General features: G+C 37.8%; 1 protein-coding gene across 3 annotated transcripts in view; it reads left to right on the forward strand.

Annotated features, from left to right (window-relative positions):
- LOC114667143 (calpain-3-like) overlaps positions 1-27,111 on the forward strand; it is a 75,593-nt gene that overhangs the window by 23,643 nt on the left and 24,839 nt on the right. For 2 of the 3 annotated variants that reach the window (XM_028822305.2, XM_051920097.1), the window contains exons 3-13: positions 5,301-5,419; positions 8,853-8,986; positions 11,635-11,803; positions 13,960-14,043; positions 14,225-14,310; positions 15,727-15,804; positions 16,569-16,729; positions 18,405-18,574; positions 19,712-19,723; positions 22,796-23,004; positions 24,122-24,158. In XM_028822305.2, coding sequence (XP_028678138.2) covers positions 5,301-5,419; positions 8,853-8,986; positions 11,635-11,803; positions 13,960-14,043; positions 14,225-14,310; positions 15,727-15,804; positions 16,569-16,729; positions 18,405-18,574; positions 19,712-19,723; positions 22,796-23,004; positions 24,122-24,158 — 1,259 coding nt within the window. Of the gene's footprint in view, positions 1-5,300; positions 5,420-8,852; positions 8,987-11,634; positions 11,804-13,308; positions 13,426-13,959; positions 14,044-14,224; positions 14,311-15,726; positions 15,805-16,568; positions 16,730-18,404; positions 18,575-19,711; positions 19,724-22,795; positions 23,005-24,121; positions 24,159-26,154; positions 26,176-27,111 lie in introns of all 3 variants that reach the window. The other variant, XM_051920098.1, reaches the window with a different exon arrangement.

Genomic DNA, 27,111 nt, shown 5'->3' on the forward strand with positions numbered 1-27,111 from the left:
TCATTCAGTCTTGTAATACAAGGAATGGTTCTCTGCAGCATGGTTAAAGTCAACTGTGGGCAGCATGGTGGAACTGTGGTGCCTCACAGTAAGGAGACCAGGGTTCACATTCTGGATGTTCCCTCGGTGGGTTTACTCTGGGTACTCTGGTTTCTTCCCACAGTCCAAAGACATTCAGGTTAGGTGAGCTGCTATTGCTAAATTGATCCTAGTGTGCGTGTGTTTGCCCTGTAACGGACTGACGCCCTGTCCAGGAATTGTTCCTGCCTTGCACCCTATGATTGCAGCCCCACAACCCTGTAATAAACTCTGAAAATCATATACTCACATCAGTACATGATATGACCTCCTCGATTCTTGAGAAGCATTTGCATGTGATTTGGCATGGAACCCACCAATTTTGAAAAACCTGGGAGGATTTTGGGGTCTCTGTACCAAACCTGAATTAGGGCCTTAATCATCATCTCCATGGTTGTGCAATCCATTCCACAAAGTCATTGCTTGCATACAGACCACAAATTTTCAATTGGGTTCAGATCATGAGAGTTTCCAGGCCACTACAGTATGTTCATTTGATTCTCATCAAAAAATGTCTTCACTTGTTTCAATGTGTGACATGGGGACAGATCTTGTTGAAAAACACAGGATCGCGTGTAACACCCACCAAAGAAGATGTTGTGGGATTGTTTCAGTTATTATGGCAGGGGTTGCTTGCACCCAGTTGAGGGCTTGATGTGCTCACAACAATATTTTGAGCTTCTCTGCAGAAAAGTTGTTCCAGAACTGGAAAAGTTCTTTCCTACTGGATCCAGTGTTTTTCAAAAAGATCTAAACCCAATGTCACACATCGAAACAAATGAAGAAATTTTTCAATGAGAAGCAAATGAACATACTGGAGTGGACTGGAAATTCTCCTGATCTGTGCCCAATTGAAACTTTGTGGTCTATTTGTAAGCAATGACTTCATGGAATGGACTGCACAACTATGGAGAAGATGATTCAGGCCCTAATTCAAGTTTGTTATAGAGACCCCAAAATCCTCCAAGACTGTTCAAAATTTTTGGATGCCATGCCAAATTTCAAACAGATGCTTCTCAAAAGTCGAGGAGGTTATATCATGTACTGATGTGAGTATATGAATATTATTCATAATAAAAAAATTAGCAAAACTGATTTTTGTTGTTTTCAGAGTTTGTTTCAATTAATTTGCACAAGGGTGTATATACTATATGTAGTAGGGATGGTGTTCTTTGGATCACTACGGTAGGGTTGACAGGTATAGTGGGCAGATGCTGCTTTTGGATTTAAATGCCACAACAATATTCTTATTGCAAAATGTATTCATTTTTAAGTAATTTCCAGCGAGCCACCGGACCATATTTCTTCCTGGTTATAAAGAGAGATCCATACAGGGAACTAAGACCAGTTTCATCTCTTAAGAGCTTAATGGGGAAGCCCTCTGTTTATCACCTGATTAGCAGTGTTTGATATCTTGTGACTGTCCACAGGCCACACTATGCCAGACAAATTGTGATAAAGGCATAAAAAGCAGGCTTAGAACAAAGGCAGAAGTCAGCTTGGCTTGCCAGGACCAGGTTTGGAAAAAACAATGTTCTTGGATGGTACATCATATTGGACATTGAATTAGTAACACTTGCCAACAGGAGTAACTTATCTCATAACACACTGAAGACCAAGGAGTTCTAATGAAATATCAATTCACCCCATTTAATCTGAAGTTATCTTTTCAAGACCATTCTGTGAAGAGCCAGACTGACACAGCTTGTCTTATTATACTGCACAAAGCAAGATATTTTAAAGAAGCATGGTACCATTAAGAACCACCGCTGCTATTAAAACCGCCTGCTTTCTCACCACAGGTGACGGTCATTTCAGACCATAACATTAAGCTCTCGTGCCAGCATTTTTAGCCACCCTGTAATGTGAGCACTTCTGTCACTTTCTCTGTCCCTGGACCTCCTCAATATTGGATGCCACACAAAGTCAAGGAAAATCTGCCCACTCACGTACTGATGAGCACAGTGCGCAGAACTTGATCCTTGTGTTAATGTTTCATAGGTCATTTAGTTTTAATCATGAGCAAGCACAGATGGACTTCACTTGGCACAAAACACAGTAATGAATGATACTTGCAGCTGGTGGTCATATTACTTTGAGATGCCCTGTTGCACCCCTCTTTCTCTCTCTCAAAGTAAGTTTGGTTCTCTTTTTATATACAGCATACTCTTCACTCACATCAGGGATTCTTGCACACAAATAATAGATTTACGTTAAATGTGAAATGCTATAAAAGGTTTAGTAAAAAAGAGCAATTCAATGTTAAAATAGTAAGCAGGCATAAACTGTTTATGGCAGAGGTTTTGCACACCTGTCATAGAAAAAGCTGAAAGATGTAATAAGGCTTGGCTGCAGGAATGGCTCTCAGATAGCAGAAAGGCAATACGAACATGAGATGTAGCCAGGAGGTACTAAGTGTTGTTTGATGAGGGAAAAAATAATTTAGATGATTTTAGCATAACATTGCAACCTAGCAAAATGTGAAAAAATTGAAAGGGTCTGAATTCTTTCTGAAAGGCACTTTATGTTCTAAGATTTTTCATGTGGGAAACTCAGAATTTTCGAGGTAGGGTAGTTATTCTCACCGGTCATAATGCCAGAGAGTGGTAATGTGCTGCATGTTGATTAGCATATGCAAGGGAGATTTTCACTAGATTATATATGTGGCAGAAGTGACCCTATAAATATAAAACTATGCAACAGTCTATTGTATTTTCAGTATTCCCTATAACCATTTGCATGATACCACTTCAAAATGAAAATGTCAACATTTTTTAAAGAGTTTGTTTTTCTTTATTGGTATAAATGATTTCTTCTCTTCTTATTCTTACTCCATCTTCTTCCTAGATGATTCTGTAACTGCTAAAATCCTGCAAAAACCTCTTAAGGTAGACTTTTGCATTATTATAACTATTCTCTTTCAGCTGCCTAATAGCATTTCTTTTTACCGTTTAATGGCAGCAATAATATAATCACAAGCCTCATAGTTATTATTTTATTTGTCTTATAGATTTAGTAGTTGTTTTGTGTTATCTCTTATAGTTTTGTATGTTTGACATGAAATTGTCCTGCATCATTTCTCAACCACCTTCTTTATAAGCCACAGCTTTTTTTTGCAAGACACCCTGAGTTAACATGTTTTGACTTTAGTGTTATCACCACTCCTCCCAGGATCCTGATTGCAAACATGCCCAAAGATCATTGATATACAAGGGAGGGTTTACACTGGGTGAAATTGAAAATGATAAATTAATGTTCCCTGGCTTTCCTACTTGGGCTTATGACACAATTCATCTCTCCAAGAAATCATTTTCTTTGCTTCTCAACAACAACGACAACAACATTTATTTATATAGCACATTTTCATACAAAAAGTAGCTCAAAGTGCTTTACATAATGAAGAAAAGAAAAATAAAAGACAAAATAAGAAATTAAAATAAGACAACATTAGTTAACATAGAAAAAGAGTAAGGTCCGATGGCCAGGGGGACAGAAAAAAACAAAAAAAAACTCCAGAAGGCTGGAGAAAAAAATAAAATCTGTAGGGGTTCCAGGCCACGAGACCACCCAGTCCCCTCTGGGCATTCTACCTAACATAAATGAAATAGTCCTCTTTGTAGTTAGGGTTCTCTTGGAGTCACTTGATGCTGATGGTCATGCAGACTTCTGGCTTTTAGTCCATCCATCATTGTTGGAACATCGTGGTGCTTTGAGTTGTGCCACCACCAAAAGGATACCGGAAAAGGAAACAGAAGAGAGAGTAGGGGTTAGTACAGATTTTAGAGCCACCATGAATAGTTATTATAATGAATTGGATATACAGAGTATCAGGATTTAAATTACAGTGAAGTTATGAGAAGGCCATGTTAAAGTAATGTGTTTTCAGCAGTTTTTTTAAAGTCCTCCACTGTATTAGCCTGGCGAATTCCTATTGGCAGGCTATTCCAGATTTTAGGTGCATAACAGCAGAAGGTCACCCGCCTCACCACTTCTTTTAAGTTTTGCTCTTGGAATTCTAAGGAGACTCTCAGTTGAGGATCTGAGGTTACGATCTGGAATATAAGATGTCAGACATTCCGATATATAAGATGGGGCGAGATTATTTAAGGCTTTATAAACCATAAGCAGAAAGTTAGTGTGTTCCATCTCATCAGTTAGTGTGTTCCAGCTCAGTAATTGGCCACTCATCAATGAATATTGTTCAGCATTCCATTTTTGCTGTTAGTTTTCTTTTATGTCATTTCACGGGTGGCAGAGTTAGGAATTCAAACACTGAAACTGGAATTGGAAGATGGGCAAGGGTCAATCAGTTGATCAAAATTCTTATATTTGGACATAAGCAGAAATCGTTGTATTTAAGCAGAGAATTAATGCCACAAGAATATACCATTTAATTCTTTTTGAATGAGTGAGTTTTTTCTTTATTTGCACATAAAGTACCGATGGTTAGTTCCATCCTTTCTAAATACAAAAAACTTTTCCATAACTGATCCATGCACACCAAACGAGCTCAATAGAAGAGCATAACTGGAAACAAACAGGGTTAATGTCAACATCAACAAGTGTCAAAAAGAAAAATAAATAATAAATTTTACTTTGGAAAAATAAATTAACCTAAAATTAGTCAATTTAACCTGCACAAGCATAAACCAACTGCAATCAAGATGCAGTCCATTAATGGGCATCAGACTTCTGTCAGTTGATATGTGGCAATTTATATAGGAGATCACATCTCTAAATATTGAAAAGGTTTGATAGAGGGTTTGTGAGGTCCTGTTGTGGCAAAGGACAGCACAATGGACATGTAAACCTAATCATTATAATGCCATCTCTGTACTGGTCTTGCTTTCAGTTTCAGTCAAATGTGGACTGTGGCTGTTAGTGGCAATTGTATTCCCTTGTCGCAGAATTTGCAGTTATGTGTATTTGAACTATGTGTAAAAACTTCTTTAGCATTTTCATTGATATCACATTATTGTTTGGCAGTTTATAGACATTTCCAAATAAGCCTAAATAATGGGTGTTAGATATTTTCAAAAACCTAACCCGCTCCCAAACATTTTTTTGTGATTGAATATACCTGCATGTGACATTACTACTTTTCTCTGGGTAGGTGAGATTTTATCTGACACTGTGAAATTCTTAATGTCAGTTATTTCAGAGAACAAAGAGAGCTAGAATTGCTTTTCAACATATATTTTCATGACCATCCTTTTGTGTAGGTGACTGCTGGTTTCTGGCTGCTATTGCCTGTTTGACTTTGAATGAAAAGATTCTTTATCGAGTGATACCACCTGACCAGAATTTTACAGAGAACTATGCTGGAATTTTCCATTTTCAGGTAAGACAAAAAGACTGCTAATTTCCATCCAAATTGTAGTGCAGAGCTTGTGAATCATAATATGCACATATATAGATTAAAGAAAAGAATAAAGGAATACATAAAGATGTTTAATTGCTCTGAATGTGAAGATGCACTGGTTTAGGGTTAAATATAATTTATGAGAAGGTTTTTAGCCGCCTCTATTAGCCCCTCAATGTTTTACATGAAAATTTTAGTCTGCCAGGAGTAAGCATCATAAAATAATGGGCATCTTAGAAAAATGTATCTGTTTATAACCTGCATATCAGTGATATTTAACAGCATGTCTAGTGCAAATTTGATGCCCATGTTAATATGCAAAGAACCCAGCACAGATACAATACAAGTACTGTACAACACATTTTACTACTGATTTTTTTTTTTGGTGTTATCTTTTTGCATGACCTTTGGGGTCAGAGCACAGGGTCAGTCATTGTACAGTGTCCATGGAGCAATTTTTGTTTTTAGGTTAAGGGCCTTGTTCAAGAGCCCAATGGAGTAGGATCCCTTCTGGCACTAACAGGATTTGAACCAGCAACCTTCCAGATTTCAGCACATATCCTTAGCCCAGAGCCACCACTCTACTTTAATTAAGGCAGATCATGAACACTACTATTGTTGTATCACCTGTAAGCAGTTTTATCATGGCTCTTTTGTTCCATCCAAGTCGGTAGAGGGAATGCTGTGGCATATAATAAAGATTAACCTACACTCAATTCAAATCATTTTCATTTCAATAAACAAAAGTAAACAAATGCTTTTAAAGATTTATTTTCACAACTAATGAAAAGAGTCAGTATCTTATTGATAAGTTTCTACACTAAGAGAGAACATTTTTGACTGTATATCTCTTAGATTAATGTAAACATGGAAAGTGTATCAGCCTACTGGTTAGTCACCTGAAATGTCATATATTGCATTAATAATACCTTATGGAGTGACATACATGAAGTTTGATGCAATAGGCAGGTGGTGAGTATCCTGTTTGATTATTATGTTTGTTGTCTCTCCATTGCAAATACGGGAATAGCCAGTGTTACTGGATTAAGTTTGTAGTTTGTACCTGTTTTATATAGTGTTTTTTTATTTTTAACAACCCTTCTTTTTTCCTCTAGTCTAGCATTTTTCTCCATAGCCTATTTTTAAACCATCATTTTTAATGTTGTCCAGCCAGTCTCTACCTGGGTATTCTAACTTTACATGGTCAAAAGTGTCCAGACAAGGACTCCAGACTGTAATAAGCTGTGAAGGGAATGATGCATGCCCATCGATCTGGGGATCAGTCTATAACAGGGGTAGGCAACGTCGGTCCTGGAGTGCCACAGTATGTGCAGGTTTTTGTTCCAACCCAGTTCCTTAACGAGAACTCAATTATTGCTGATGAAGCACATATTGCTTAAGTGACATTTTGATGCTTCATTTTAGTGGTCTCACTTGTTAAGGTTCTCCAACCTTAATTGCTTATTTCAATCTTAAACTGCTGCATTCAGTGTTTTAATTGCTCGTTATTAGCAATAAGATGTAAAAGACAAAGCAGCCAGCAGTTCTCCAGCTAGCTTTTTTCCAATTACATCTGTGTGTGTTCATCATGCACGGTTTGATTTAATAAAACACTTAATAGAAAAATGTGACAGACTGAAAATGATCTGTTTTAGGCTTCATATCATTTGGATGATATCCTTGGAAAGGAAAAAAATCTACGATATAAGAGCCTTACATTGCACAGACTAACAAGCCATAAAATTAAATAAGGTCTGAGATTGGCAATGATTGGTTTCTAATTAAGCAATTGGGTTGGAATGAAAACCTGTAGCCACTGCGGCTCACCAGGACCGACGTTGCCTACCCCTGGTCTATAATGATGTGAAGCCATGGTGCTTATGTAGATCAAGATGTTCTAACTTCCTTTCCTGGTTAAAAAACAAAAACATTTGGCAAAAGTCTAAGGCATTTTGGAAGTGTTTCTTATGATATAATGCAGACACTGACAAATTTATGGTTAAAAAAAAAAAAGTAATTGTGTTATAGCGCCTTTTACCAAAAATATACCAACAGTCTGGCAACCACAAAGCAGCCTAGCATTTGAATTAGTTAGGTACAGAAATGATTCATTCCACGTAGTATAAAAATGTTGACAGCTGTAAGAGCACAATAACATCAGAACTGTTAATGTTCCACTCTTTGTATAATATCATAGTTTTTAAGGTGAAAATAAAGCTTACCTATGACATTACAACTGGTAAAAATCAAATATTTACGGGCTTATGTTATCTTCTATTTGTAAAGGTGCCAGACCATTTTCTTCTCCTGTCAGTTAATTTTCCCTCCATCAAAATTAAAGGACATTTAAAATTAAAAGAAAAATAAAACTTGTTAGACCACTAATCAGGTTATTAATTTTTTTGTCTATTAATGTTTTACCTGTTTTCATGTGGGCTACATGCATTTCATTACACCATTTGCTTCAGGAAATTCACTTTCTTCTGTGAACCTATGACTACGTTGTTGGCACTGCACACCAGCCATAACATTTTGTAGTGTTTCAGCAGCTAAATTACTAAAAAACCTAGTACATTGTAATGGTGGCTCCTTCTTCAAAAGTACAAATACTTTTTTTTAACCTCGCTATTCAACTAAAGCTGCCTGAGACAACAGATAGAGCTCTTGTACCATTACAATTAGCATGCATTTAACAATGGCTTGTAAACACAGCAGTGTCACATGATAACCATTCATAGAACTTTATGACTCTAACTTGTATAAATCCATTGAGGTTAACTAAACAAACTGGAGGTTATCAATGAACTGAGAAAACAATAACACTGTTACAGGGACTGATTAACCAAATCACAGCTAGCTAGCTAGTGATGCTGCTACGACAGTGAGTATATGTAATATACTGATTTTGTACATAGACATTTAAAATGTGCAGTGCTACAGTAAAAATCCATCCATTCATTATCCAACCTACTATATCCGAACTACAGGGTCATGGGGGGTCTGCTGGAGCCAGTCCCAACCAACACAGGGCGCAAGGGAGGAAACAAACCCTGTGCAGGGCGCCAGCCCACCACAGGGCACACACACACCAAGCACGCACCAGGGACAATTTAGGATCGCCAATGCACCTAACCTGCATGTCTTTGGATGGTGGGAGGAAACCCACACAGACACGGAGAGAACATGCAAACTCCATGCAGGGAGGACCCGGGAAGTGAATCCAAGTCTCCTTACTGCGAGGCAGCAGTGCTACCATTCTGCCACCATGCCACCCTTCCAGTAAAAATCCTCTTTTTAATTCTGTTTATTCAGTTCTGGCAAAATGGTGGTAGGATTGATAAAGTCATTCATGACGAATTCTCCTTGGGACCAACACCAATTTTATTTTTCATTCAAATTTTGTTTTTTCTAGTTTTGGCGATATGGTGACTGGGTGGATGTGGTCATTGATGACCGAATCCCAACTTTTAACAACCAGCTGGTGTTCACCAAATCTGCTGAACGAAATGAGTTCTGGAGTGCACTTCTGGAGAAGGCTTATGCAAAGTGAGTGTTTTAAACATTATCAGCGGTGATAGACACCACTGTGAGTGCAACCTTGGTAAACATGGAGAAACTGAATTGTTATCTGGTGTTAGAAAATTACTATTTATTTAGTTTCAACATAATACAAGATGTTTGTTTTATAAAGCTATTGTATATATTTACATTTTAGTAATCCAATGGCTGCCTCCAAGTAAGCAGAAAAAGCCCATGTTCATCATTGTCACTTAATTATTAGACATGTAGGGTCAGTTGATATTCTTTATATTGTAAAGGATAACTTTTGTTATGCTCATACTGAGTATATGTCTACTGCTTCATAGCAAAAAATAGAATTATCATTTTAAAATGTGAATATATTATTATAGTTGTGTGCTCTATGGTGGAAGTCACTGTTACATAAATGCAACATACATTGTATTACAGTCTGAAATCAGCTTATTACAATTCATAATGACAGGGGTGGACTGGGATGTGGAGTCTTTCTTGGCAGCATTTGGGGTCCAACCATAAACATTGTGCCAGTTCATTGCAGGGCCAACTCACGCTCATACTGACACTTACTCTGGGACAATCTTGTATCATTAGTGAACCTAAGACACACACCTTTGTGATATTGGTGTTTTGTGGATATAGAGAAAACCCCACACCTATGCGAGGAAATACTGTATGCAAAATCAACACTACATCTGGACAGAGGACCAGTCTTATTCTTCATTATACCAAATTAATATACAGAGGTTGTGTCTTCCAATTATCTACTCCTACTATAGTCTACACCTACACCTACTCCTACTATAGACGATCCTGTCATGGCACCTTTCTGATCACCCTTGTGTTTTTGCATATGTTTCAATTGTAAACTGTTGTAATTGTGTTACCTTACACCAGTGGCACCATAGATGAGGTCAACCAGCAACCAGTGATGAGAAAAAGGTCTTTTAATGGCTAAAAAAATAGACACACAATTTGATCAACCCACTGATTAAAATGAAATGCAGGGGAAATTTGGTGCTATGGTATAAAAACCCTTGAAGGGATTTGTAGGAGAACAAAAAAGGACAAAAAGAAATTACAACTTCTCCAGAAGTAACATGGTACTGCACTGTGTGGAGTGTGGAAACACTGAGAAAGAACCAAAACTGTTTATGATATCCTGACTAATTTATTGTGGGTGCATAACACAAAAGTGTATATAAATATTTACTTTGTGTGCATGCATGTGTATAAACTGTATATGTATTAATAATTAAAGTTCTCCACAAGTTTAGTTTCATTCTTTACAGTACATAAAACAAACACAAAATTTTAATACAAGTAAACAACATTTAGAGGTCACTCCATTAGGCAGTTTTTATGTCATTCAAACTGAACAGCAGGCAACTGTTCCACGCTTGTAGGTCTACAACATTAGCACCGTCTTTGTTGCTGATAGAAAATCCTTGCAATGGCTTGCAACCAGCCGAAGAATAAAATGAAATGCATCATGGGTCATCTTGCAACTCTCAGACAGGGTTTTCTTTTTATTCATATGATGTACTAGGGTGTTGTACCGTATTAGCCATTACGAATGTAGAGAAAAGCCAAGCAAAATGACACCTTTTATCATTTTTCTTGGCTGTTCTCTATATTCATATGATGAAACTGAATTAGTTTTAGCTCATCAAGTTCAGGTTGTAGTCTTACTGTCAATAAATGAGAGATTGTCTTTCCAAGCAACCAATTTTGTGGGTCACATCTTAAACTAGATGAAAGAGTATTTGTTCAATAACCCCTATATTAAAATGACACATTGTTACTGTAACAGTTTGTGTGTGTGTATGTATATATTTATATGTGTATGTGTGTAAATAAAAAAAAAAATCAATCTCTCTCTATCATTGAAAATTAACTTATAGATTACAAAATTCCTGTAAATATATACTGTATATGACAAAAACCTTTTTGTCATAATCTCAACACTTGGTGTAATATCCTAATTATGGTTCAATGTAAGCACTTAATTTGTAATTTTACAAACAGTAGCCTTGTGAGACCTCTCACCTGACTGCTCCACACCTAGGAGACCACTCAGTTCCTATTATTTGTACTGCTTAATTTCACAAAGAGGTTTGTGGGATACCTGTCATTTATCATTTTACATCTTACTTTACTGAGGAAACCTGAGATAGTTACTGGTTGAGCAGTATAGATCAACCTCCTCTGTCCCTGTTAAAAGCCTTAGTTCATCTTGGAGATTCCCATGATAAACTGGGATTAATAATCCTCTAGTGTTTCCTGGACCATTAAAGACACTAACTAACTTAACATACAAGGGTTTTCCATTATAAACTCATATAGTGCTAGGGTCTACTTAAAGCAACATCTGGAAAAAGAAATAAAGGTAATAGCCAGTCAAAAAAGCACAATTGCATACATCCTCAAATGGGGGACAATATTGAGTACAAAGAGAATTTATCATGCATGTGTTTAGTACTGGATCATAGAAAGCAAACAAGCTATAGATTATTCCAACACTATCAAGTGTAACACCGTGATTGTTGGACACATTACATACACAAAGGAGGTTATCCGAGCACAGATACTACTGTACCTTATTTCATGTCTTATGAATTGTATATCTCCAGCTGTTTTTCCTCTCCGCTTTTTAGGCTACATGGTTCATATGAAGCTCTGAAAGGAGGAAACACCACTGAGGCAATGGAAGATTTTACAGGTGGAGTCACAGAATTCTTTGAGATGAAAGAGGCCCCCAAAGACCTCTTTAATATTCTGAAAAAGGCTCTGGACAGGGCATCCCTCATGGGCTGTTCTATAGATGTAAGTGACCATCCACTTTAAATAAAATAAATATATCTGTAATTCAATGCTTTGTAAAAGACTTCAGGATAGTCCTTGATGAAGAGGTTCTGCGTTAAATTTTTCTTTTGTTCAATTGGTCCAAATATAAAATATATAGAAAATCTGTCCAGTAAAAGTAACATCTATTGCAGTGTTAAAAGTTAATTTGCCATGGTTAAAACTAATTGTATTTGCCACATTGTTATACTGTTAATTAAATGGAATGACAAGGGATGAACTTCTTTCTTGAGAGTCCAATACTGTATTATCACTTTTTTAAACTCGGCCGGTGAATTCAGAATTGAAGTATAAAACTTAGAGAACCCAAAAATTCATTCACTCTGGTCCACATGGTAGCATTCACTGCATTATAGGCTTTACTTATTTAAGTATTTCTTTTATTTAATCTACAGACAGGTTGTACTGAGCAGGCTTTGATGTGTGTTTCAGCGTTATCAAAAATTACTGTTATTTTAAAATATAATGTCACTTTGAATATGTTTTCTTATGTATTTATTCATCTATTCTTGCTCTTAACCTGTTTCTTCTAGAACAGGGTTACAGAGTGCCAAAACAAATACCAGTGACATATGAAGGAGAGTAGATTCCAGTCAATTACAAGTTGAACACCCATATTCACTCATTCCGGGCCATTTGTAGCTCTTGGTGTGATGCCATTTTTATGTTAAACCCTTGAGAGTGTGACAGCAGGTGGTGGCTCTTGGGGTAATGGCCCTTACTTGTCCATCCAGTGACAGTGCTGAACAGATGCTATTTTACTACTGTATCCAGCTCATAATGCTTAATAACAATCACAGCAATACCAGTGTTTACTAATTTTAATGTAAAAATTATTGGTGTGACTTACCAAAGCTCGAGTCTAAACTTTCAAGTCCTGGTCATCTTTTTTTCTGTGACATATTGCATAAAGGATTCAATATAGTTTTGCACACGATAATCTTTTTACCTCGCATGAGACAATTTTGAGTAAAAGCATGCAGAACTTGATTGAAGTTTTCAGCTGTCATTTATAGATTCTTCCACAAGTCATCTTCAGTGTTCTGTAACGTAACATTGTTAAAACCTTTTAGGGAAATTTAAGGTTGCAGGAGGCCTAAACCTATCCTAGCAACATCAGCCTGCAAAGCATGAACCAGCCTTGGTGGTCCACTACACTTGCATACATGAGGTGCCATTTTACTGCTGTCAGTTAAATTAATCCATGCATCATTTGAATTTACACAAATGTTTACTAGTCAATACCCTCAGCCTTCCAAAATGTTGGCGCAGCTGTTTTAGTAATTTACAATAAAAGAGTGTTGCTCCATCTGTGCCTTGGTTTGTTTCGTCACTAGTCTCTTCATAACAGCTAAGACCACACTGGTTGCTTAGACACCACCTCTTTCTTGTCTTCCTTTCCTTCCTTTTCTTAATGTCTGGATGTCTGCCCACAATTTCTGTTTGTCTTTTTCTGTTGATGGCAGGATACAATATTGGGTTGCACCCCTGGTGTCCCTTCACCTGACATGATTGGCAAGGTGATTGATCAAATGCTCAGCGATGCCAACCTGGGGAAAAAAGCAGGCGATCATCCCATAGGGGTGTGTATACTTGCATGCCAGGCTTTTGTGATAGCCACTGCACAAGTGAACACTCTGCTAAGCCTGCAAACACTAGTTACACTGATTTTAGAACAGCTTGTTTTTTTAGAACTCTTTGTTAATTTAAATGTCTACTTAACTGATTGTTTCTTTATTTGGGAACCGTAATGGCACCCTGAATGCTTTTGCATGACTTTTAATTCCAGAGAATTCCTGTTGTTTAATTGCTGAAAGTTAATAGGGTCAACAGTATAAGAGGGTGTAACCTGTGGGTCACAATTTAGGCTTTATAATACAAAATTTCACCAGTACAGTGCCCGGAATGAGCAGTGCTTTAACACAGATGTTGGATTGTTTCTCAAAATACAGTAATTGTTGCTGATTCTTCCTAATAAAATATTTTTAACATCCTATTTTTCATTATGTCAAATAAGAACATAGAATATTGGTAATATGAATATAGTACAGGAAATCTTTTACTGTTTACAATGTCAAATGATAAACTTCTGATTCATGTATTACACCTTCTGTCAGTCATTGGTTCCAGCTCGATTTGAGACACGAACAGCTACTGGATTGGTCAAGGGTCATGCCTATTCTATCACTGGGGTGGAGGAGGTTAGTCTGTTTAATTTACTGCATTGTACTCTAAATTATTTCATGTGTAAATGTTATACTGCACTTTTATAAAATGTAAAAAGTAACTTTTTATTTTTTTCTGTGGTACAATTTAAAATGTTTATATTAATGGCCTATTTGAAGCTGTACATCTAATGTTTAAATTGTGATCTACAAACAGACACAATACAAGGACTCCAAAGTGCGACTGGTCAGACTAAGGAATCCCTGGGGACAGGTGGAATGGAATGGGCCCTGGAGTGACAAGTACGTTCCGGAGAATATTTTTATTACTTGCACTTTGTTGCCAGAACAGTAGTTCTCAATCCAGAATATAAAGAAGTGAGAATGACAGCAGCCTTAACTTTTGTCATTAGGCCTGTCAGCCAAAAAAGAACCTATTTGCTACATAAAAAAACATGCTGTCTGATTACTAGTTTGCTTCTATTTACTCTACTAAATTATAGAACAAGTTCGTAGTGTGCATATTTACATTTTTACCACGTACAGGTATGCTAGTCAGGGCAGCATGGTGGTGCAGCTGTTGGCACTGTTGCTTCTTGAATCTAATGTTCTGGATTCAAGTCCCACACTTGATTACTATCCATGTGGTGTCTACCCCTGTCTGTATGGGGTTTTACTCCTGGTACTCCACTTCTGCTTGCGCATCCAACGTAGCTGAATGTTTAGGTGAATTGGTAATTTTAAACTGACACCCTATTTGAGTATAGGTGTGTGCATGAGCGGGTCCAGGCCCAGTTTCTCAACTCCATTACCTCTGTCATTAAAAACTGATGTTTTCACTGACAAAATTAAGACTTGCAGAAAATTTGTTTTGTGCATCGTCCTGTTTTTTTGTAAATTCTATACACTGTAGTACATGAAAACCATCACATCTACCACCAACAATTTTGCTACAGTTAAAGGTGCTTAAATGAGTTTATAATGTTTGGCTGAACACCAAATAAATGTCTTCTTCATGTCTGAATGCTATGCATTTTGAATTGCATGTCCATTATTAGGTGGCTGTTTTCATTAGCAAACTGGTGAACCTAATAAAGTATCCACTGAGTGCATCTCAGCATAACCAGGCACATGTCATGGTGACATTTTAATCATTGATTATAGTTACAGCTCAGTTCAGACTGACTTTAAAATATGGATTCTGATCTCAATCCGCGCCATGGAGTTACTACTGACTACAGTTTTGTATTTGCCTCACAGAATTCTGCTTTCTATACCAGCAAAGAAGCAGTGAGTTCACATAGTGATGAAATAAGGGGATGGATGGCACTTAATCTGGTTCACATTATGTAACTGCTGACAACAGTAAAAGTACAGTAGCATACATCTTCAGATCCTTGGTTCTTTTGTATTTAGTTATAATATTTTACAATTTCTACTCCATAATTTCTTAGAGGAGTACTTGTTATTTATGTTCACTGTGTAAAATAAAGAATACATTAATAGATTGAACTTGCCACTTGACTGTTTGCTGTTGTGAGTTTCAGTTTTGACAGTGCTGAGTCTCCTTGATATGTGAAATGTGCAATTCATAATATATTCCTAGGATATCTAACTCAAGATTATTTTCATGTTGTAAATACAGAAAAGTCTAAGGTTTAGCCATTGCATGAAGCCAGGGTGACAGGAATCAGATTTTAATATCTGTCGTCTTTTCAGTTCCAAAGAGTGGACTATAATCAAAAAGAGTGAGAAGGACAGACTACAGCACCAGATTGCGGAGGATGGAGAGTTCTGGTAATGTATAACACTTTTTTCAACAAGAGGCATGTCCAAAGAATGATTGCATTCTGTACAGGTTTCTCATTTAAGATTTTATATGAAATGTAACTAATTATTTTAGGGTAAGATGAATTTTTGCAGGGTAAACTGCACCTCTTGTCAAGTTGTGCTTTACTGCTTATACCATAATCCTAATGGTCAGGGTTCATAATCTGCTTTGTTATCTTTAAACTGTTCTTAAACTCAGTTTTTTGTACTACAGATGTGCATTTGCTGTTTGGATAGGTTTGATGCCTCAACTAAAACCAAACGTATGCCATACAGAGTGAATCTTCTTTATTACAGCTTATATTTGCTGCATGCCCAAAACCTGAAAAAAATTTGAAGTATAAAACAATTGAACTAACACTCATCGACTTTATTTACCCTTGGCAGTCAGCTGGGGTGGGTTGTCTCATTTCTACAGCACCTTAGAAGCTTTTAGGGTCTTCATTTCATGAAGTCTGACTCCAGCCGTTGAGTCCTTGACTATGATCTTGGATCTCTAAGATCACCTTTTCAAAACCCAGTCTCCATTTTGCAGAGACATGTCCTGAAAAACAGGATGAATATAACAAGGGTGGTACTGACAATATGTCGCCAAGTTACTCATAGCACCTGCTAAAACAGATTTACCAGTTAAAGACCATTACTTCTGTCATTTATTATATTTCCATGTCAGACTGTTATCTTCAAGTTGCATTGTCAACAGTTTATTTTTTCGGTCATCCCTTCTCCAGGATTTCATTTGAAGAGTTTAAAAAGAACTTCACCAAGATAGAGATCTGTAATTTAACCCCAGACGCCCTGGAAGATGACAAAGTTCACAAGTGGACGGTTTCAGTGAATGAAGGTCGCTGGGTCCGTGGATGCTCTGCTGGAGGCTGTCGAAATTATCCTGGTAAGTTCGTTGTGCACAAAGATGAAAACTGCATTTTAGTTACAGTTACATTTCCTGACCCAGCTATCTGTGGCTTTCAGTCATTTAGAAAGCAATGGATCTTTTGTGAATTCTGCTGGGAAAAAAAAAATTACCACTAAGGGAACGCTAAGGAGTGGAATGTCCCCCTAGTACTCCAGTGTGCTTCCCCATATATGTACACATCAGGTTAATTTGTGACCGTATATTGGCCCCAGGCAAATTTTTGAGTTGGGGGGTGTACTTGAGTGGTTTCTGCAATGGGCGGGTGCGCTGTGCAGGGATGGACCCACCATGTGCCCAATGCTGTCTGGATATAAGCTTTGACTCCCCCATGACCCTGACTATCAATGTCAATGTAATTTTTTTATAGAGCACATTTAAAATAACATCAGAAATGCTGTAGCCAAAGTGCGTTACAATAAAACATACAATAAACAAAAATAAAAAAATAATGGAATAAAATACAATAAAACAGAATCCAACCAACAGTAAATGGAAAACAAACAAATAAACAATAACAACAACAAGCAATAAGAGGAGGGAACAATTAGTATCACTGCTTCTTCAATCTAATTTTAAACAGTTCAAATGAAGGGGACTCCTTAATGTAATAAGGTAAAGAATTCCACAGATGAGGTGCAGCAGCTGCCAAAGCCCTATCCCCCTTAGTTTTGCACTTAGTACGAGGAACAACAAGAGACAAACGACTGGTTGATCTAAGCTCTCTGGATGGCTGGAGTATAACACACAATTCAGATAAATAGGCAGGAACATACCCATGCAGTGATTTAAAAACCAGCAGCAAAATTTTAAAATCAATTCTAAAACTAACGGGCTGCAAGTGTAAAAATGCAAAAATTAGAGATACAGAGGCAAACTATTTTGTACCAACTAAAAAACAAGCAGCAGCATTCTGAACCAACAGCAACCTGCGTATCGGGCCCTTACTCATCCTAGAATACAATGAGTTCTAGTAATCAAGCTGAGGAAAGATAAAAGCATGAGTAACCTTCTCAAGATCCCTAGGAGGTAAGAAGAAGGCTTAACCTTGGCTAAAACATATAACTGGAAAAAGCAACTCTTGACCACAGACTTAATCTGTTTCTTAAAAGAGAGGTTACTGTTAAAAATAACCTCAAGATTCTGAACATGAGGTTTGCAAAAGTCCACAAAAAAGCCAAGAAGTTCAAAACCAATTTGAGCTTTGGCTGCATGATCTGCTATCAGCACTCCTGTTTTATTTTGATTGAGATTGAGAAAATTGTCAGCCATCCAGGATCTTAGTGCAACAAGACAATTGCACAGCCAATTCATTACAGAGTTGCACATAGGAATTTAAACCTGCGTGTCATCAGCGTAACAGTGAAGCAAAATATTAAACTTCTTAAAGATAACACCTATAGGATGGAGATATATTGAAAGTAAAATAGGACCCAAAATATCCCTAATGAACACCACATTTAACAGGTACCGAAGACCCATTTTATTATGTTTACTTCACAGCCCACGGATCTTGGGATAGTCGTTAAGGAGACTGCGATTAAGAAGTGCCTGGTCAGATGAGCATATGTATAATCGTCTACTGTACCAGGGAAAAAGAACACCTAAGAAACATCTAAACTAATTAGCCTTATGTTTAACATGTACTGTACAGATACATTCTGGACCAATCCTCAATATCGCTTGAAGCTTCTAGAAGAAGATGATGACCCAGAGGACAATGAAGTTGCTTGCACTTTTGTGGTAGCTCTTATGCAGAAGAACCGCAGGAAAGAGAGGAAAATGGGGGCTAATCTCTTCACGATTGGTTTTGCCATCTATGAGGTAACTATTTAGTAGCATATGGCAAGAAAATTAAAACACTTGCACCTTTATTAGAGTCGCTTTATACAAACAGTGAAATCACCGCTTTTGACAGTATTGATCCTATGGTTTAACAGCAGCCATTTAATTTTCTGCAGTGTGGTTAATCTTAGTGACTTTGAGGAATTCATTGTTTTGTCATATATTTATGACTCGTTTTAGCAGATCTGACTAGATCGCCCCCAGTGCAAGTACCCCTATTAAAGAGAAAAAAAATAACTGTGTCTACTACATCAGGCGCAGCTACACCATGTTGGGTCTATATCAGATGCTACTGGTTTTAGTTGACCCGTTAGGCTCTGGTTTACCAGGATAAACATGTTTTAAAATAAATACACTAGGTATATTTTATAGGGAAATACAAAATATTGCTTATTGTTCATATGTCTCAGTTGTCTTTTTCTTGCACTGTCAAATTAGAAAGTATGAGGGTACTGTATATATATTTGTAATTGTATGTCTTTGAGGTTTACAAGGTTGTACAGCTACTGAGATGGCAACTTTCAAGCTCAAGTATGATGCATACACACATAAATCCAGAGTCCAGGTATCTTCATTAGTAAATATTTTAGTGAAATTCAAAGTAAACACAGAAAATTCCACTGCACACAAAACTGATACAGGTTTCTTACCGACTGCATGCTGTTTTAGTTTCAAGATTGTGTATCTTTATTATGATTCTTGAACTTTACAAGTTAACACAATTTAGTAAACTAGTGAGATACTATATACTGTATGGTCAAAAACTAAATGTGTTTATACCTTGCAAGTTGCAACACTCTAAAATGATTTTGTTATTTCTCCCAAATTATAGCAAGGAAACAGGTGTGTTCAGTTTTCACGTTCGGTTATAGGGGATAAGGCAAAACCTTCCATTGTAATTTATGTATCTGTGTTTTCCATATCTGTTTATATATTCTATACACCAGTTCAATCCTGTACATTTTATCTTACCTAAACAGATACTTCTGTGACTTTACAGTTAACTGACTAAAACTGTCTCTATTATGTACAGTATAAATAATTTTAAAATTAATTTTTTTCTCTAATCGTGTTCCTTTTTTTTTTTCCTTCTTGTTCTTCCTATGTCTCCTTAAGGTGCCCAAAGAGGTATGAGATTCTTGAAGATGTGGACTGCTCTGACTGTCTCTGTTAACTGCTGGCTTGCTGTGTCCCAGGAGCTTCCTGACCTGTTGTTTGTGTCTGTTCACAGTGATCTAAACCTGAATGGCCAGTCACTGTTGTTTGTGTCTGCTGGGTGAATTGTGAGTTAACAGTTTTGTTTTATGGATGCAGCGTACTGGAGTAATACTAAAACTTCAAGCTTAAAGATTTGAGTGATCAGATTTGTTCATCTATGACATATATTCAATGTTAATACTGTAATGCAAGTTGAATATCCCTAATCTGAAAGTGCTCTAAAATCCGAAACTTTTTGAGAGCCGACCTGACACCACAAGTGGAAAATTCTACACCGGGGTGGGCTCTTTTATAAAACTTTATTTGGATTTGGGCGTGAAAATATGCTTACACCAAAGACTGGATGTGAATAACATATGTGCAGATTCAAAACAGAATCATTTTTTCAGAGTGGGATAGGGATGGTTAGTCCTTTGTGAAGCTTAGAACACCATGAAACAAACGACAGGTGACTGACGATACCAAGGCAGGACTTGGGGATTGGGGTTGGGGGGTGTGGAGCTCACAGGACGACAACATGCGATCGAGATTGTTGTCGTGGAAGTGGGAGACCAGGAGTGGTGTTGTACCACCTCGTGCATGAGCACCTGTGAGCAATGGAACACAGTCAACAAGCTTTGCCCCCAGTGAAGCAACACAATAGCACCTGCTTTCAAAAGTATGCACAGCACCGTTCAAATTGCAGATGACTTGTGCAATAATGAAATGTCATTCCCTATAGTTAATAAAGGCAGCTTTATTCTCTCTAGGCACTCTTATTGCAATACAAGTTTTGACAATAGCTCCAATTATGTTAGGAAAACCAAATACTGCTGCAAATTGGCTTTTTATGCTGGCAGAAACATGTTATGTTTTATGTGTGTACATCCACACCATACAAAAACTGAATATAGCGACTTGGTTAATGATTTCTAGCACAGTGGGTATGAAGAAGTGAAGGCTGGCTGTGATATTCCTGACCTGTCTAAAAGACCCATTTTGACCTGTCAGTCAGTCCCCTGAGAAGTGTCAACAGGTAGCAGGTATAAATTGGTGAAAAACCAAAAAAGCTCTTGAGCACAAATACAGTATTCAGCATTGGACCTCTTAAAAGGGAACTAAAATAGTCTGTATATCACATTTGAGGTTTAATATGTTTATCACTTCAAAGCACATTATAATAACTGCTCAGTGATATGAAACTATTAGATGTGTGAGTTGTCATTTTGCTGCTTTGGCTGCATTTCCCTACTTGATCCATTGTGCCCACAATATATTTCAGTATACACATGCAACTATTCCACTATCCAAAATACCTCTGGTCTCAGCCATTTTCGATTAGGGATACTTCACCTATAATAGTATTGTTTGTTTTCTAACAAACTTAAAGATCACATATTTTACCCTTAAAGTTTTCTGTCTTGTAATTTTTCATTCAAAGTTGGTCCAATTTTGGGTTTATTGCCAGATCTATCAGACTTATAACATGCCCTGATACAAAATAACTTGACTTCATTATGCTTAAGGGTTTATTGAGCATGAAAATATTCTTTTGCTGCAACTTTTTATGATGGAGTAGTACTTTATTAATGTCACTTTGAACAACAGTGTAATTACAGCCTGTAATACCAATGACGTGCATTACGCAACTCCCACAACATCATGAAATGACCATTGTGTGTCAGTAATGTGTCTAGGTGAAGACTCCCAGAACTCCGCTCCATTGGGGAGGTTGTCGATGTTAGGCGGTATGCCCAATTACACTATGATTAAGGTCAGTGTTGTGAAAAGATTTGCTGACTCAAATAATAATGACTGTCAAGTAAACCAACTGATATACACATATTGTTGAGACTGACATCAGACGGCGTTTTGTGACTGACGTTTTAGGCATTCCATGATGTTGAGCGTGTAACGTGACTGAAGTCATAGATATTATGGGCTGCAGTTACAACCATCTCACTTTGAATGCTTTGTCTGCAGTCCAACATCTTAACCACTATGGAGCACTCTATAGTCTACCACTCCTTTCATAGAGATTTTATGCCGAAAACCGCGATACTGAGTACAATTTAAGTGGCGCTGTGATCAAATCATGATGTGGTGCCAGCTGGACTTATCCAACTTTTTTAACTTCAGATTTCAACCTCCGGAAGACAGTCCGACTTCTAGTATGCATAGAAAGTGAGTATTGTTGTTCCAATGTGATGAGAGTCACAATGTGTTCCTGTTATAAAAGCAGTTTTCACAGTGGAATTATAGATATTAGCATCAGGGGGTACTGTCATTGTGACAATATTCAGCTAAAATGATATAAAATGATAGGCCTAGTTATATAAATGATATATTTATTGAGAACAATCACAAATAATGGGGGAACACACAAAGAACAGATGGAAACAAATCCCTTGGACATTGCAGTATGGGTCAAATGTTCCCATCTGCCAGGTGGAATGGTTTGCCCACCTACCAGGTCCAAAACCACTCCAATTTTCACCTTTAGTTTTGCTCTTTCTCCCATCAGTTGATCCTTCACCCCAGCTTTCCTCTTAATTCTAGACTCCTTGACCCTGAGGCTGTTTTAAAATCCATGCTGGGTCATTTCTTGTGTTAGGGTTTCTTTACCAAACTAAAATTCCTTTGAGCGACTCCTGCTGATGTTGTGCCGCTTTGCTTTGCTACTCTTAAACAGCTGAGTTTCTCCAGAAACATTCAAGTCGCCTGACTTAAAGAGGTAAGGTGGTTCCAGTCCTGTAGGTTCCCAACCACTTGTTTTAGATGAGTATCATGTGCTGGAGATGTTCCCACCTCTTTCGAATATAAAAGTGCTGTAAATGTGTTGCTGTTGAAAGGCTGAAGACAAGGCATGACAAAGAACAGTACATTGCTGAGATGATGTAATACACATGTACAATGTGTTAAACTTGTGGAAAAGGGCAAAACCGTACACCCAAAGTGAGTACTTTACCTGCCATAATACTTGTTTATGTCCTGCTTTTCTAGATGCATGGAAACAAACAGCATATGTCCAAGGACTTCTTCTTGTACAATGCCTCCAAGGCCCGGTGCAAGTCTTACATTAACTTGAGGGAAGTGGCGCAGCGTTTCCGTTTGACACCAGGGGAGTATGTGATTATACCCTCTACCTATGAACCTCACCAGGAAGGTGAATTCATCCTCAGAGTCTTCTCAGAGAAGAGAAACACGTCCGAGTGAGTTTCATTTTCCTCCTTGTTCTCACAATAACATAACCTAATATTTTCAGACCTCTTCAATCCAGTTCAGGGTGACAGGAGGCCAGAGTCAATCTCGAGAGCACTAGACACGAGGTAGAAAACCGCTTTGGACAGGCGTCACACTTGAACTGGGCCAATCCGCCATCACTGGTTCATTTAACTGACATGCTCCTATAATATAACGTGAGCATGCGATTCACCTCTATCAAAAAACACCTAGTTAACTGGCCTCATAGACTGACAGTTTTCTGTTTGAATAAACAGTCATGTAACATTCATACAGTATTTACCTGTCTCTTTGTAAGGTTTTAGGGATATATGTATTATTTTATATTTGGCTTTATACAAGGTGGCCTACAAGATCAATGCACATTTCAACTGTTTGAAATGGAACATCAGACCAAAGTGATTATTACACTTGTACACAAAATGGCAGTGCTCACTCATACCAGACAAACCAACTCACCTAACATGCACATTTTTGGGATGTGTAAAGAAGATTAGAGTACTGGCACCATGAGAAAAACGCACACAAACAATGACCTGTGGCCATAGCGGCAACATTTTGCTGCTACACTGTGCTGACTGTTTGATTTTTAAATTTAGTATGAGTAGCTTGAGAGGTGAAATGAAACAATAATAATGCAATGTGATTTAATATGCTGCCTGGCTCCTTATTTGCCACTTCCTAATTTTGCATTTAGATTATTCCTAAGGTGTGCTATGAGGTGATCATCTTATATTGTTTAGCCTTATTTGTAGCAAAGCATTACACACAGACATGCTACAGTATATATTCTAAAAGCCATTTAATTTAATTTAAGGTCATGGGGGCAAAGCCTATCCCAGCATGAAGTAACCATTGACAGGGTGCCTGTACATTTGGACAAAGCCACACAAATATTAGATATGTTATCTATTTTATATTTACTTCTGTTTTGCACTAGTCATAACGGCAGTGAAATGTTTTGTAGAAAGGCTTCACATTAATGATTTCTAAATGATCAGCTTATGAGTTTTATTTCCGCTCATCTAAATGCCCTTGGTAGTAAATACCAATTAATGGTGACTTTTGATTACTGTTTTTATTCAGGGAGATTGAAAACAAGATTGAAGCTGAAAATCCAGTGGTAAGTACCATTGGCTTCAGTATTGTATGTCTTACATACTTTCATCAGGGCCGGTCTGCACAATTGGGAGGGATCCTGTAGACACTGAAAAGCACCAGATTATTCATAACTTCTATAATGGCTGCCTTTATGTTCAGAATAAATCAACAAACATTTCAAACTAATGACACGTACCTCAGAGGTGCCTATAATGAGTAGTAGTGTTCTAGGATTTTGCTGATTTTGATGCATTTCCATCAAGTAGACAACTGTTCTTTTCTGAGGAGACATGAAATTAAACATGAACCTGACATATTGTATGACGGTAGAAGGATGTGTATCAGTGATGACACACAACCATTATTCTCTGAAATATTTTCGTAATATCCTTTGTAGTGCTGATTGGTGAAATTCACCAAAGTGCTTTTTCTCAGCCAGCCAGTGTTCACCAGTGACCTTCTTTGGTGAATATTTTACTGAAAATTTGCTGTGTGGGTGGCTTAGATTAATTTTTTTTTCCAGCACAGCGTGGTGATTTGCAAGGCTAGCATGACATAAAAGAGCTCTAGCTGCCATGCACAGATTTTTTATGTATGTTTACTGTAGGATCGTTGTGATCTCCTGATGTCACAGCCAAATGAGTACTTTAGACAGTTTTCCTCCACACATGTTTTTTTTACACTAACAGACCATAATGAGAGTATTCGGAGTACTGTCACCAGATTTGTAACACGGCTGCCTGAGCATCACCACATAGCTAATTTGCATACATAATTAGTCATGTATATCAGTTACTAGTCAAATAAAGTCTCCCCAAATCACTTTTACTTGAGACCCTGTGAAATAATAATAATATCAGCAAAAGGTTTATTACTATTTATAAGCTGGTTCTTCCTGATGGAAGAAAAACTGCAAACCATCTGTACAGATATATGGGAAACAAAAAAAAAAGATGTCCCAGCTGTAACCCGAGCCACAACTCAAACAATGAAACCAAGCCATTCCTGCTTCCTGGGACAGCCAATGTGTACACCAAGACTCGAGCTCTGTGAGTGCAAAGATATATATTTTATTTATTTATTGCTGGTTTGTGGCGGTTGTTCCATTTGTGCCTTTTGTTGTTTGAAGCACATTGACACAGTGGTTAGCACCGTTACCTCATAGTACACATCACATTTTTGGCCACAATAATCGCTCCAGGGCGGCACGGTGGCGCAGTGGGTAGCGCTGCTGCCTCGCAGTTGGGAGATCTGGGGACCTGGGTTCGATTCCCGGGTCCTCCCTGCGTGGAGTTTGCATGTTCTCCCCGTGTCTGCGTGGGTTTCCTCCGGGCGCTCCGGTTTCCTCCCACAGTCCAAAGACATGTAGGTTAGGTGGATTGGCGATTCTAAATTGGCCCTAGTGTGTACTTGGTGTGTGGGTGTGTTTGTGTGTGTCCTGCGGTGGGTTGGCACCCTGCCCAGGATTGTTTCCTGCCTTGTGCCCTGTGTTGGCTGGGATTGGCTCCAGCAGACCCCCGTGACCCTGTGTTCGGATTCAGCGGGTTGAACAATGGATGGATGGATGGATAATCGCTCCAGCATATTTGGCCTACACTTCCCTACCCCTAAGGGACACTTTAAACACCAGTGCTTCATTTTATTCCTAGTTCAGTTCCTCTTTCCCCATTGACTTTAAATGCATTTTGTGGAGTCTGGCTACGTTTCCGAACATTTCCATGATTTTGATGAATTTGCGGCAAAGCATACTAAATGTGGTTTGCTCATCTCTAATCTTCTCTTTTGTAGAGGGTCCTGTTAGCTGATTATGCAAAATTTGGCAGCCTCGGTGTCCTACTGTCTTACTCAGAATTCATTTTTTATTTGCATTTGGTTTTCTGACTAAAAAAGGTCTCATATTGTTGGACAATTTTATTATTTACCTTTCCTGTCTAGCCAGTTTGTCTTTTTTCCAAAGATCAACATCAGGGTGACATTATTATATTTTACTTTTTTCTATTTGGCTTGATACTTTTAAGCCGCAGAAGAAGAAACCCAAGGTATGTAGAGTTGCATGTGCACCTGTAGTGTCCTGCATGTGTGTGCCCCTGAAACGGACACTCGCTTGGACAGTCTGTTGTGGTCACTTATTCTGTAACTCCGTATGTGAGGACTTGCGTTCCTTACATCTGAGCTAACAAATGCAAGTTTCAGAAGGTCACTCTTTTCCTTTGGATTAGAGTAGTGTAATTCATCCAGGGGGGCTTTGTAATCAATGAAGGTTGCAAGTAAGAGCACATCCCTAACATGAAGAAGTAGTTCAAGGAGGCAGGAGTGGATCAGAAAAAGATTTGATTAGAAAGTTAGCTGGCACTGGATGTAAATCTGGTCTGTTTCAGGCTAGTGCCTCCGTTACACCCAGTGAGTTCAGTCTGCCAGTGGTCTTAATCAGACAAGATTCCTGCTTGCTTGTTGGTCTGATAGTCTTCCCATTACTGTCACTGTGTGACCACGTGAAAGTCATGTCACCTGTCCATGCTCCAAATGGAAAAATAAAAGAGACGCAACCAGTTGTATCTCAACTGTTGTAAGTCACCTTGGATAAAGGTGTCAGCCAAATAAATAAGTGACTGTATTATTATTTATATATTTTATATTCTGTTACAGAAAAAAGGCACAATATTGTTCACTTTAATAGTGCAGGTACTTTTAATAAAAAGCAGTCGAATGGGATTTCTGTTTTTGCTGTGGTATAAAATAGATATGGAGTATCGTAAAATTTCACTGATATTGGTATTGAATGCTAAAAATCTAGTATCGAGACCACTGCTCAAGAGTAAGGAGTACAATGGGGTAAGCTGGTTAGTGTTTTCTATTGAATAACATGGAGATCTGTATTTTAATACTGTCTTGTTATGATGCCAGAGGGTGGTGTTGATTGGACATATAAGCAAGAATCTCACTGTTCTCTGTATATGTGACGATATTATTGCTAC

Source organism: Erpetoichthys calabaricus, chromosome 16, assembly GCF_900747795.2.
Source record: "Erpetoichthys calabaricus chromosome 16, fErpCal1.3, whole genome shotgun sequence".
Lineage (NCBI taxonomy): Eukaryota > Metazoa > Chordata > Cladistia > Polypteriformes > Polypteridae > Erpetoichthys > Erpetoichthys calabaricus.